The following is a 14243-nucleotide window of genomic DNA, read 5'->3' as shown; positions in this document are numbered from 1 at the left end:
GAAGAGTTTGGTGCCGCTAAGTCGTCATTGGGCCACTTGGCGACACCTTACTTGTCCTTAGTGTTTTTTTTTTTTGCTTTTTTTCCCGTTCTGGTACCGTAACGAACATAACGGAAGCAAACAAATGAAAGTTTTGTTTTTCTTTTGGCTGTTCCAATATCATAACGAACGTGACAGAAACCGACCGAATTTGCATAGACTCAAACGCTTGGGAACGACAACACTCAATCTTACCAACACGCTCGAGTTCACCGACCGATACCATCCCATTGGTCCAAATTTTTATATTTTTTCTCTTTTTTTTAGCTCCGGTACAGTAACAAATGTAACCTAGCCAGAACTGACCGAATTCGTGTCAAGTCAACGCCTTAATGTTCGGGACCAATGCTTGGGTTTTACCACCGCCCGGGTTTACGGACCAAACAAACGCCGTTTTAAATAATTTATTTTTTTATATGTTGATTGACAAATATATTTTTATATGTTAATGTGTCTATACCATAACGAACGTAAATGATACTAACGAAATTCGCGTCAACTCACCGACGTAATGCTCAGGCTTTACCAACATTTGGGTTCTACCGACACCCGAGTTTTAATATTAAGGTTTTACCAATTGCCCCTACACAACGCGCCGGGTGAAAATCTAGTTTTCTTGTAATCTTTGAGCTTGTGTTATTAATCCATACACCTTCTATAAAACAAAACAAATACCTAAATCAAGCTAAAAATTGTATGAATCTAACTATACTATTAAAGCAACAGAAGTTATACACATGACATTTAACATGTCACTATTTTCTATTATATTATATATGACCCATGACCTGTTTTTCTATAACCTATGACCCGTAAGACTTTATAAAATTTTGAAAAATAAATTATTGGGCGATACATGTTTTGAACCCAATACCTCATGTTTCAAACCAAATGTGTCTGTCAACTCCACTAAAACGGTAATTATGTTTGATTTCTTGACTTAACATATATAAATACGATTTCTCTTTAAGTATAAAACCAAAATTATATTTAATTGTTAACATTTCCATAATTCACAATATGACATCGTCTTTTCATATCTATTTAACACAACCATTTAAGATTGTTCATCGGTTCTCTCTTTATTTTAAATATAATATATTTTATTTATTTAGTTTTTGTAAATTTTGTTTTTAAATCCGTGACAACATTTTGTTATAAATATCATTTTTATACACACAATATTTAATTTAACAATATCGGTATGAATGTTTTATTTTAAATAAATCAAACATTAAGATTTGGTTTTCAACTTAAAATTATAATGCATAATATATCAAAAACTTAATAGAAAAAGTCATAAATAAAAGTTTAATTATATAAACAATTGAATTTACGTATTATATATAATACTTTTTTATTTTTATTATATTTTTCACTCTTATTTAATAACCATGATCCAACTTAAAAGTAATTTAATTTTATATTTTATAGCAAAACAATATGAAAGAGGAAAAGATATGTATATCTTAAGAAAGCAAATTAAATATTACTCAAAACAATTATTTAAGCCAAACGGTTAAATATAAAATAAAAGCTTGTCTTGTAGACTTGTAGAATGTTGATAACATAATAATAATTGTTAATGAGCTGGTGATAGAGTGGTAAGGGGGAGACATAGTGTTTCGTGTGATTAATGTTTGATTTCTATCTCCATCATTTAGTTCCGGTGACTCCTGGTGATTATTGAAGACTAGGCGAGTTGGCGACAATCACTAGTTCGATCCTTACATTGAGCAATGAACATGTTTTACATCACCATACTATCGTCCCTTCGAGCGAGTGCTCACAGGCATCGTGTTGGGTATCAAAATTGTGGAAGGAGTACTTTGTAATAGTTGAATAGTTGAGAATCTATTATGTGACAATCAACCTGATTGTACTTAAACAATGAGATTAGTAGGAAAGAAGGATCGATGAATTGAGATTACTTCTTTTATCGATCTTCTGCTTGATTACCAAATTATTCGTAACATATCGGCCATAGGTGAGAGTTTTCCCTAGTTTAAAGATGGCTCCTAATATAGTAAACTGGTTTTTTTGCGCCGGGCAGGTTAGTAAATCCGAACGTTGGTAAGACACAAGCATTACCAGTCCTAAGTGTTGAGGCGGTAAGTTGACGTGAATTCGGTCAGTTTCTATTACATGTGTTATTGTATGGAAACTAAAACAAAAAAGGTTATAAAAATTGAGATGGAACATTGGGATAGCGTTAGTCGTGAAACTCGAGCGTTGGTAAAACCCGAGCGTTGTTGGTCCCTGGGGTCAGTTTCTATTACATGTGTTATTGTATGGAAACTAAAACAAAAAAGGTTATAAAAATTGAGATGGAACATTGGGATAGCGTTGGTCGTGAAACTCGAGCGTTGGTAAAACCCGAGCGTTGTTGGTCCCTGGCAGTGAGTCTATGCAAAGTTGGTTGGGTTTTTCACGTTCGTTATAAAACTAGACTAAAAAAAGTAAATTGCCATTCGGTCAGTTTTGTTATGGTACTATAACTAAAACAAAATGTGCTAAGTCTACGCAGATTACGTCAATTTTTATCACATCCATTACGGTATATTGATATTGGAACTAAACTAATAAAAAACAAACATAACAAAGATAATTAGAAATATAATTATCAAAGTTTAAAACAAAAGAAAAACCAAAAAAGAGAAAAAAAAAACTTGTTCAAATAAAATCTTTTCAAATAGACCAATCATAATCCAACGTTGTCAAACTTCTCTTTTATATTTATTATGGTAACAGTAATAGTAATTCCGGCCCTTTAAAGAGTTGGCGCGTTAAAAACTAATAATAATAATAAGTATAAACTCCTTTTTGTTTCACCTTCAATATAGCGAAGTGTGAGAAAAAACAGTGAACTAATTAGTTTGGAATATAGAATCAGACGATATCTTGTTTGTTGATTCTTCCTTCTCTTGTCTTTATTTACATCTCAATCTTGAATCCATCAAATCAAATCCATGGCGTCTAATTCGTCTCAATCAAGTCTCCTTCTTCAGAAACAGCTCAAAGGTCTTTTTTCTTTACTTTCCTTTTGATTATACGGTTCCAGTTTCAAATTGCTTCATCAATCATCCGTGCTTTATATATTATTATATCCAGATCTCTGTAAAAACCCTGTTGATGGATTCTCCGCCGGTCTTGTCGACGAAGCCAATCTGTTCGAATGGAGTGTCACTATTATCGGACCGCCCAATACATTATTATTATTATTATTATTATTATTATTATTATTATTATTATTATTATGTTCTTGACAAAGTCTCTTTAACACCTAAGGTCTGGGTTCAAGTCCCACTACCAGCAAAGAAATTTACCTTTCAAAAAAAAGTAATTGAATTTTATGCTTTTGTATTTGTGGATCTGTTGACTATTGATTTTGAGTTGCAGTGAAGGTGGTTTCTTTAATGCTATTATGACTTTTCCTCAAAATTACCCTAATTGCCCTCCAACCGTCAGGTTTACTTCTGAGATTTGGCATCCTAATGGTTACTTAGTTAGTTAATTAATTAGTTGTTATTAAAGCAATTATATTCTTTGACTTCATGCTTTTAAGTTTTTTTTTTTAGTTTATACCGATGGTAAGGTTTGTATATCGATTCTACATCCTCCCGGTGATGATCCTAATGGTTATGAGCTTGCCAGTGAGCGTTGGACGCCTGTACATACGGTAGATATTGTTTGAATATTCATGGTTGTACTTGTACGTAGAGCAAAGCCTCACCTTGGTTTAAAAAGGCGCGGTTGAGGTACAAGGCACCCGAGAAAAGGTTCTAGGAGGTTTATTTGTACATATAAACAAAAAAAAAATTATGAAAGGTTTACTTGATAAATAAGTTGATTAATGATATGCAAAGCAAATGAGACAGACGTAGAGTTGTAAATACGACTATTTGTTGTACCTAGATGCGTCCCTTGCACCTTGGCTTTTGGGATAAAATGTCTCTGGCCGCCTACCGCTTTTTTAAACCAAGCACCGTGCATACGTGAAGCTATCGCCTTGACTTTTTATAACCTAGATAGAAAACCAATTTGTGCTCCTAGAAGTTTCATGCTATCATCTTCATTTTTATCTTCATAAAAGTTTTATTAAGGATGATGTCATGGAGAAATTAAAGACAACTTCTTTGTCATCTTTTAGTTTAGTTTAGTTTTTTTTTTTAATTGAAATGTATTTCATATAACAGGTTGAAAGCATAGTGTTGAGCATTATTTCAATGCTTTCAAGTCCCAATGATGAATCCCCTGCGAATGTCGAAGCTGCGGTAACTACCACATTTTTCTATCGTTCCTTGATTTATGTTATCACAAGAGGGTTTGTTGTTCGTGCTTGCTCGTTTAACTTTATCTGAGGTTTTGTTGTTCGTGTTCGTTCGTCAAGAAAATGAACATGTTCATGTTCATTTATGTTCATATTCGTTCATTGACAGTACAAACGAATGAACATAGATGAACCAAGGTAACCGAGGCACCGAGTTAAATAAAAATAAATGCGAACAACAATATATTGGGCTTAAAAAGTTATCAAAACTAGATTAAATTGTAATAAGGCTAAAACATTTAAATGAATTTTAGATATTAAATCTTTTGGTTGAAAGTAAAATCGCATTTTTGGTGTGATTACAGAAACAATGGAGAGAAAGAAGAGATGAATTCAGGAAGAAAGTGGGGCGATGTGTGAGGAAATCACAAGAATTCGTGTAAAACCGCTGCTCATATACATGATTTGGAACTGGTGTGACAAGCATTACTTGTAGAATCAACATTGACAGTGCCATTGTTATTCTTTTAATGCCTTTTGGTTTTATTTTGTGGTTTTTTGATTCCTTATTTACCTAAAATGAAATGAAATTGTTGGTTTGTTTGTTCAGTTATTTTTGAATGAAGGAAAGAGAGGTTTCTTTTGTTTCGGATTGATATGGTTATGCTATCCCCATATACAAAAGCAGCTTTGGAAACACAAGAACAAATTAGCTGTAAAATCTGTATTTTTTTTCCCTAAAAGTAAATATCTTAATATTAGACCATAATCCTTAAATATGTTATAAGTTATGGACATGAGAGAACATAAAGCATATTTGGCTTCAAATACAATCGTGTTTTGGATGTATTGATTTTGGATGAGAGAAATTTAAGGTTAATTACGCTTAGGTAATCCTGTAATGAGTGACCTGACTTCTTTGGAAGTCTCCACCTAGGCTACAAAACATGAAGTTGAGAATTCTTAATGGGCAAAGCAGACCTTTGTAGTATCAATGAGTCCTCAAGGTGCTTGAAACACTTTAGACGAATCCAACATCTCTGATGAGAATCAAAGCAAACTTTGTCGTTCATAATGGAAATGTTTGTAACACCAAAATCTCATGTCAATCTTGACACAAGAGATGGCAGAGCTCATAACGACTATGATCATGTGAGGATAATTCAACAATGATTGATATCGTGTGACCTCTCTAATCAGTCGCAGTTGTTAGTTGTATTTAACGTTTTAATTTTGTTTTATCATCCTCTATGATTCCTTTTACTTACCTAATTATTTTGTATCGGCCCAAATCTTGCAATGTAACAAAAATTCCTATATCTATCAATGTCTTCTGCAGGTTAACATAAACGAAATGAAATGATAAGCTCTTGTAAACACATCCAACAACTTTAACGGCTATAAACTAGCTACCCACTTCCCGTTAACTACTTGATAGAGTAAATTATAATACATAATACATACAAGCCATCTAACACAAAATTGAGTAAAAGAAGCTTAATTTTTATAAGACAATAAAAATTTTAAAAAGTAATAATCAAAACTTGATCCAGAATGCATGTGCAATCAAATTTGAAATTCAACAAAAATAGGTGCCCAAAAAAAAGGATGTTTGTGGCTGCTGGGATTCGAGCCCAGGTCTCCACGGCCACAACGTGGAATTCTTACCACTAAACTACAGCCACATTGATGTTTCGAATGTTTAATTTTATTACCTATATAGCTACGTTATGCCTTTGGTTAAACATAATTACAAAATTGACAGTCACTCACACGATCAACAAATCACACACTAGAATACAAAGTTGCAATTCTGATTACACGATACATAAATTCTAGTACATATTGTACATGTATAATCGCTGAAAACATATGATAAAGTATGTTAAGAAGAAATAATAACCAGTAAAGAAGTTCTATTAAATTAAAAAGTCTTCACAGGAATATATCTATTATTAAAGTAGATTAAATTCTTTTAATGTTTTTTTTAAAACTAATTAAAATTTATAAAAGTTTGCTAAAACACGAAACTAAGTTGTACTTATAAAACTGCTTCAGTTTTTTATAAAACACGGCACTGCATTGGATTGGAATTATGTTATTGAGGATGTTGATCCGCTGTTGATAATGGAAGGGCTCGTTTCTTTTCAAATAGCTTTATGTTAATTTTCAAATTATTTAGTGAGTAGGGTGGTTCGGTTCTCTTTCCGGTCTGTGATGAAGGATTAGTTTTTGATCACTAGGAATCTGCTCATATTTTGTACCTTTTGTTTTTCAGTATATGGGATTTTATTCGGTATGGTGAAGCATAATATCTAAGAATGAAGGTGTTGAATTCGGTTTTGTGGTGGAGTGGGCTTTTATTTAAAATCGGTTTCTTTTTATTTTATTTTATTTTATTTGCTTTGGAAGCCCAAGACCCCAAGTTGTTGGATAAAGGAATTCGGTTACGTGGTGAAGTGGCTTTTATTTTAATACCATTGAAACGTGACATAGTTAAAAGAGATTATAGTCAACTGCAATCAAGTTAGGCTAGTGAAATGGTGAATTATAATAAGCAAACTATTTAAAAATATTATAAAGCTAGTGAAGAGGTATGTACCCGCCTCAACACCGAGCAAGACGGGTCAACCCACAAGATAAGACAACATGCTTGAAATCAAGACATTAAGAAGTCACAAAGCCAAAACCTATGCGCATGGCGCATATCACATATGCTCAGGCATCATATGCCCAGGCACCACACACGCTCAGGCATCATATGCCCAGGCACCACACACGCTCAGGCATCATATGCCCAGGCACCACACATGCTCAGGCAGCATATGCCCAGGCACACATATGCTCGCGCATCACATATGCGCGCGGCGCATCAGCGCGCGGCGCATATCAAATGCTCGTGCATATCACATCTGCGCATGAAACATCTGCGCGTGAGAATAAAGAGAAGACCTCGCGCATCCTCAGGATTGGCGCATATCACACATGCACATAGTCAACCTCGTCCTTATCCAAATCAGGATTAGGGCAACCTTGATTGTGCACGTCAGACAACCTTCTAGAAGGTATCTTTTTAAGGAATAATAATATGCTGATGTTGACAGCTGCCAAATGAAAGGTGGACAACTCAGCATGACACATGTGCTACCACGTGATTACAACCAATGAGAAAGCACCAGGTGTCCCAGAGGACACGTGGCGCAGAGCAATTGGAGGAGGCCAACAAGGCTGAGCCCAATCAGTGGAAACCCTAGCACTATAAATACAGCATCAACTCCACAAGGAGAGATTCATTCATTCACATTCAATTACATTCAATCACAGACAGTTACAGCCAGTAACATACACAATCATATTCAATCACAGAGTATTCAGCTATCAAGCAATACTCTCCAGATTTCCTTACTCTCATATTATTATCTTCTCCACAAATACTTATTCTCACACCGGAGGGTTACCCCAAAGAGGACCCCTCTGTCCCTTTCTGAGGGGTAAGTTGACGGTGCTGTTCATTTTGTAGGTGGAAGAACCCAGATCCAAGAAAACCATCGGTGAAATAGTGTAATCACACCCGAGGAAAGTAGATCGTCTACCAGTGAGTCGATCCACGCTTCTTCAGCTAGCTTGTTTCATTTACCATGGTTACTTAGTCAAGTTACAATGATCATAAGTAGTGTAGCTGTTTAGGCGAATTGAACCCGCTTAAACATCTTTTTAGTCATGACCTTAATTTATAAGATTTAATTATAACCCAAACCCTTTTAACCTAAACTCACTAAACTTTGCATTTAAGTCATGTCGTGTAAACATGTTAAGTCATACATTACCAACTCTAAAATCATCTGAGATGTCAAAGGTCGATCAAGAACTAATACCAAATTCACAGAAATACTCCAACAACCGGAGATCTCTTGTCCACTAAAGCTTTAAAACCCAAAAATTTATGCAAATAATATCCAATGTAAAAGATCAAGTCCCTTACAACAATTAATCCCGCCGTATTTTTAGGTATCCAAAACTTATGATAATGATAACTAATAAAAAATAAAGAAACTAATAAAATTACAATCAGGTAACTAAAAGAAACATTCAAATTAAAATACTCCTTACAAGTCTCCATCCCACATTTCATGGATCATGTTCCGAATCTTCTGGGTCGGATCCAGGAACGGATCTCGACTAGGTTCTTCAATTGTTACCTAGGGAAGACTAAATAGTTTTAGAGTCTCAAAGCAGCTATTGAATTTGAGGCCCTTTTCTCTAGGGGCGAGCAAGATAAGGGTCGGGTAAAGGGTATTCAAATTTCTCCTTAAAGGGTAAAATGGTTTCAAGGGTCCGACCCGTTTTCAAACTTTTGACCCATTTACTAGTTTCTGGATAAATAGACATCAGATTTGTTATTAATCTGGAACTTAGGAGACGTTTGTATTTCATATATGATTCATCAGAAATTTCCCAACTACTAAGAAAAATAAAAATAAATGATCATACTACTGATTGGAAACATATATATGGGAATTCACTTAAGGGGGTGTTTGGTACAGAGAATGGAATTGTAGAGAAATGGAATTGCAGAGAAAGGGAATTGGTCTGGAGAATGAGAATTGACTGTTCTGTTTGGTAGTACAGAGATTTCAGTAGAGAAATATAGCTGATAATCATTTCTCTTGTTTGGTACATAGGAAATAAACAGAGAATTATATCAACTTTATCATTAGCACAAGTATTTTTTTCATAACAAATATTTATTAAAAAATAAAAAACATATAAAAAAATGCATAAATTCCAACCAAAATATGCATTGATCAAACCAATTCACATACAAAACATAGTTTTTAAGCAAAAAACATCAACCATAGTTAAAACCAATTCACATACAAAACATACTTCAACCATACACAACTATCCCATTGAACCATCGGTATACAACTCGACCATCTCAATTTTCTCTTCTATTGTCAACGCAAGAAAAGAACGTCCTAGATCCACATCTTTACCAATCAAATGAGCTGCTTTGAACCGTTTTTTCGTAGTGATACCTGGTAAAGCTTTCAACTCATCACTAACCTTTTCATAGATTTCACGAGCCTCCATACCTTCTTTGCTAAGTTGTTCACCCACCATCTCCCCAAATCGAAGCAAAACTTCCTTGATATCTTTGCAAGACTCTCGATATATCTCATCTGCATCCGTGCTTCTACCTCTTTTGCGCTTGCTTGTTACACTTCCTGTTTGTCCTTCAGATCTATCAACATTTGGAACGGCTTCATCAACAAAATCAAAGTCTTCAATATCAACAGGTGAGCTTTTTTGCGTCTCTTGAACAACATCTTCTTCTCCAAGGTCAACTGCTTTACTACCAGTAGCTCTATCCTTACCGAATATGGTACACAATTTGTCATAGAAAGGAAATGACTTGTCACGAAATTCACAGCACCTTTGTGAGACTACAAGACAATTACAAATAAATTAGACTAAAATTTTAAAATCTAAAAAATATATTTTTTAGAATATACCTTCACGTATTCATTCCAAACACTATCATTGGCAATAATATAACATTTTTGTTCATCCCAACCAAACCCACTTGTATGCACCATATCATATACAATGCTAAAGTGTGTCTTCCATGTCTTCATCCTAGACTTTATATGTGGTTCTGCTTTGAGGCCAGAGTTAGGAAGACTTACATCTAGCAATTGTTGAACACCATTTAAATAACCTGGTTTGAATCCATTGTCAGCACCAGCATACTTTCCGGATGCATGTATCTCCATTAATGCATCAATTAGCTTTGCATCTTCATCATTTGTCCAGGTATGCTTGCTCCGAGTAACTCCTCTCACTATATTTGAATCTGCCATGTCTACGTACAAATGCATAATTATACAATTAAAAATCATAATTCATGTAACTACAAATACAAATATAACAAGAAACATTAATAAGAAACAAATAAAGTGCATAAATAAACATTAATAAGAAACATCCTTGGTTCTACAAATAAAAAATACATAATTGTCAAACATAATTAAGAAACATTGTTGGCACGCTGCGCACGCATCGCAGTCCAACTATTAAACATTTCATTAGCAAGAAGGTCTCTACGATCGGTCCATTCTTGTGAGGGCTCGATCATAGAAATAACACTGTCATGGTCATTTGCAGGTTGTGTGTGATTTACTGGGATTTCGTTATCAAGAGGGTTTTCACTCATTGTTGTTCGTATGAAATTGTGCAATAAACAACAAGCAATGATGATACGTGGCATGGACTCTATGGGATGATATGAGTTATCACGCAAAATAGCCCATCTATCTTTAATCATTCCGAAACATCTTTCTATAACATTCATGGCCGATGAATGTCTCATATTAAAGAACTCCTTAGCATTCATAGGAGGACGAGACCAATCGTTAAGATGATAACGCTGACCTCGATATGGAGTTAAAAATCCTTCACCATTTGTATAACCGGCATCACAAAGGTAGTATGTTCCTACAATTAACCATAAACTCTATGTTAATTATCATACTTAAATCTATGTATATTCTTTGAAAATTGTCTATCACATACCCGGAGTTATTTTAAGACCATTGGGTCTACTGATTGCATCACGCAAAACTCTACTATCAGCTGCAGAACCCTCCCATCCCGCTAAGACATACGTAAATAAAAGGTCTCTCGTACATACTCCGAGTACGTTAGTACAAATCTGCCATTTTCTTGTCCTATAAGGTTTTCTATCAATAGCAGGGACTTTAACTTTAATGTATGTTCCATCTAATGCTCCTAAGCAACCCTGAGTTAAAAGAAAACATTACTTACTAATTTATGTTAGCAAAAAATATCTTTAATAAAAAATGTGTTTGACTAACCTTAAACCATTTCCATCTTTCATCAGTTTCATTATCTGGCACTGGCACGGGTGACTTGTAGAGTTCTTTGTGTAATCGACATATAGCATTTAAGACTAACTTGAAATACCGACTTACAGTTTCCCGGACCGATGAAATCTGTTGACTAGTATCCTATTCTTTGCATTATGAGCAAGAGTATGTAAAAACATTGCAACTTGCTCATCGACTAGCATGTTTTTACTATTCTTTAGTCCCCCTCTAGTTTCTAGCATATCACAAAGTGTTGTAAATGCATGTATATTCATTCTTATGTTAACAACACTCGTAACATCACTTTCATAAACCATCCTCACCATGTTTTCACGCCTATTATGGTAACTCATTAAATATTTTGTACGTAAAGTCATTGACTCAATCGACCGACGCAAATGATAAGTACACAACATCCACCAACGAATCGTAACATAAATGACATAAAATGCACCTATGGCAACTATTCTTTGTCTGGAAGGTGATCTTGCCATCTACACATAAAAATATAAGAAAATTCAAGAAAAGCAAATAACTCCAAAATATAATCCAAATATTAGCAACAAAGTGATCATGAAAGCAAGAAAAATGATTACAGGCTACTTTATTCACTGACTTGCTGAATGTTGTTTAATTGCCAATGTTTACATCAATATATATGTTATTTTGGATGAAATTGAACATCCAAGTTTCCATGTGAGTTACAAGTCAATGTTATACAAGATCCCTAAGGTTTCCATGTGAGTTACAAGTCAATTTCTAGATAAAAATGGTGTAAAAAGTGATGATTTGTTGATATGTAGAAATCTGAGTTTTTTGGTCAGATTTGAGTTTGTAAATATAGATTTATTTATCAACAAAACAATTGAAATAAATTATGAAAATATTTTCACAGAAACTTCAACATCTCTAGGTGTTTATATATTTTTCTCAAATTTTTAAAGTATGCATAAGGTTTTCAACTAAAATGCTAATTATCAAAGGTATCTAAAACTTACTGTTCAGAGTTTGTAAATGTCAAAATTTCTCAAAAATTGACTACTCAGGATTTGCATACAAGGCCAATTGGGAAATATTCTAGACACTTAAAATGTTTATTAGAAAGAGGAATGAAGTCTAAAACTTCAAAAACAAGAGAGTTATGCTCTTTAGAAGTGGACCTAAAATCTGTCAGTCAAAAACAGATTTGACCTTCGGTTTTATTTTTCACGTTTGGGTAATTAAAACTTCTCTAAAAATTACGAAACCAGTGGTTGAAACTAGACTCTTTGAACTTAATGTTAGACTCAAGAAACGATCAATTTGCATCTGTTATGATCAAAATATTGTTTGAACAAAACAGCATTACAGATTTCATCAGCAACAGCATTCAAGCAACTCATGTAAACATTCAATTTATCGGTTCCAACATTCAACCTAGCATCTAAATATCATTCTAACATAAAATTCATGATTCAAACTCATCAATTTCATACCATATAATGTTCAATTCCCAACATAGACATCAAAGATTTCATCAAGAGTCGAATTAAACATAAACCATTAAATCTAACATATCTAAATCGATTACCAACAACATACAAACATCCCACGATAACAATCGACATCAGTAGCTGAGTTTGGATCGAGGTTTAGGTCTGGTCGAGCATAAGAAAGTCGAAAAAATGAAAGTTTCATACCTAGGATCGTTGGAATCGAAGCAAGGATCGCGAATACGAACTCGGTTCTTGGATTGGAGATGATTTGTGGGTGATTAGAGGCTGCAAGTCGATCGAACAGCAGGGAGAGGCGTGAGTTTGCTGCTGTAGATCGAACAGCAGGGAGAGGCGTGAGAGAGTGAGGCTGAGAAATGAAACCCTAGAAATCCAATTCTCCGCTTTTTTTAGAGAAACAAAATCAGAGAAATGGAAATGGTTTATTTCCATTTCTCACATCTTTCTTTCATAAACAAACAAGAGAATTCTTTCCAATTCCATTTCTCACCCCTCAATTCCCTCTACCAAACACCCCCTAAATGTTTTCTACATGTAGTTTGTGAATACTTAAATGTTCTCTACATGTAATTTGTGAATATGAATATTATTTGCATCGGTTCAAATGGTTGATAAACTTTCGAAATTAAACTTTACTATGCTATTAAATGAAGTATAATTGTTCTAGGATTCGTATTCGTATATTAAAGTCCTATACGAGATATGCAACTAGTAAATGCAGAAAAAAAGATATGATTACTGCATTAAAAGGGTAAAGGGTTGGACCCTTAAAACCCTTATTTATACCCGATCCTCTATTGTTTAAAGGGTAGGGTCTATGGTCCGCATATTTTCCTAGAAAGGTAAAGGGTTCGGTAGGGAATTAGGTAAAAATCGGTTCTTACCCTTTGAACAGTCTTAATTTTCTCATAAAAAATTATTTTACTTTTATTCACATATCGCTGTTTAGAATTTCTAAAGACCAATTATTCTCTTCTAATTTTCTTTATAAGAAATTTACGAATAGTCATATACAAATAAGAACCAATCTAGAAAACAAACTTACTTGATAAAAAAAAACATTTACCCCTTTTTTTTTAAATAGTGATTCTTTAAAAATCTTTACTGTCGTTCTTTTAGGTGTTTCTAAACCCAATTCAACATATTATATGCCACGACTTCGTTTGGTCATGGCATCCAAGCTCCCGTATGTAGCCTGACTTCAGCTTATAACCATTATGCTTCTTCTCTTTACATCAATATTCAATAACATCGGTTTCTTACAATAATAACAATAAATTAGAAAAACAATTATGAAACTTAATTCACAAGTTCATATTTTATGTAGTATACAAATAGGGATATATCCTGAGTTACTCAACTTTACAAAATTAGTTCAATTTATTTTCTTTTTGTTTCATATACCGGATACCTATAAACAAATATTAATATATATTTAGGTCGATTTTTTTTCTAATAACCCTCACTTTTTCTTCAACATTCGTCAAAGATTGCGATATATTACATCACATAATGAATGACACTTATCCTAAAAAGTGATATAATATCTCT

The 14243-nt window shown here is 33.9% G+C and overlaps 1 protein-coding gene and 1 non-coding gene across 2 annotated transcripts; one reads left to right on the top strand and one right to left on the bottom strand.

The window, feature by feature from the left end:
- Positions 1-3008: 3008 nt before the first annotated feature.
- On the top strand, positions 3009-4913 carry LOC143619935 (ubiquitin-conjugating enzyme E2 7-like). Its single transcript, XM_077091754.1, has 6 exons — positions 3009-3060; positions 3151-3253; positions 3439-3536; positions 3618-3718; positions 4236-4313; positions 4675-4913. Exons 1-6 carry the CDS (start codon positions 3009-3011, stop codon positions 4750-4752), a joined length of 510 nt encoding a protein of 169 aa, XP_076947869.1. The 3' UTR covers positions 4753-4913.
- A 1009-nt stretch (positions 4914-5922) lies between these two features.
- TRNAH-GUG (transfer RNA histidin (anticodon GUG)) lies at positions 5923-5994 on the bottom strand. Its single transcript has one exon. It is a non-coding gene; the product is annotated as a tRNA-His (tRNA).
- Between the last annotated feature and the right edge of the window lie 8249 nt (positions 5995-14243).

This window comes from Bidens hawaiensis, unplaced genomic scaffold, assembly GCF_021521415.1.
Source record: "Bidens hawaiensis isolate Kalapana, Puna unplaced genomic scaffold, B.hawaiensis_p1.1 tig00002525_1, whole genome shotgun sequence".
NCBI lineage: Eukaryota > Viridiplantae > Streptophyta > Magnoliopsida > Asterales > Asteraceae > Bidens > Bidens hawaiensis.
Note: the sequence above shows the minus strand (reverse complement) of the source record. Positions and strands in the feature narration are given on the sequence as shown.

Excerpts from the sequence above, each read along its gene's own strand:
- LOC143619935 (XM_077091754.1), top strand. The coding sequence starts at position 3,009 with ATGGCGTCTAATTCGTCTCAATCAAGTCTCCTTCTTCAGAAACAGCTC. Across the intron at positions 3,719-4,235 it reads GTTGGACGCCTGTACATACG|GTTGAAAGCATAGTGTTGAG; the intron begins GTAGATATTGTT and ends TTCATATAACAG. Across the intron at positions 4,314-4,674 it reads CTGCGAATGTCGAAGCTGCG|AAACAATGGAGAGAAAGAAG; the intron begins GTAACTACCACA and ends GTGTGATTACAG.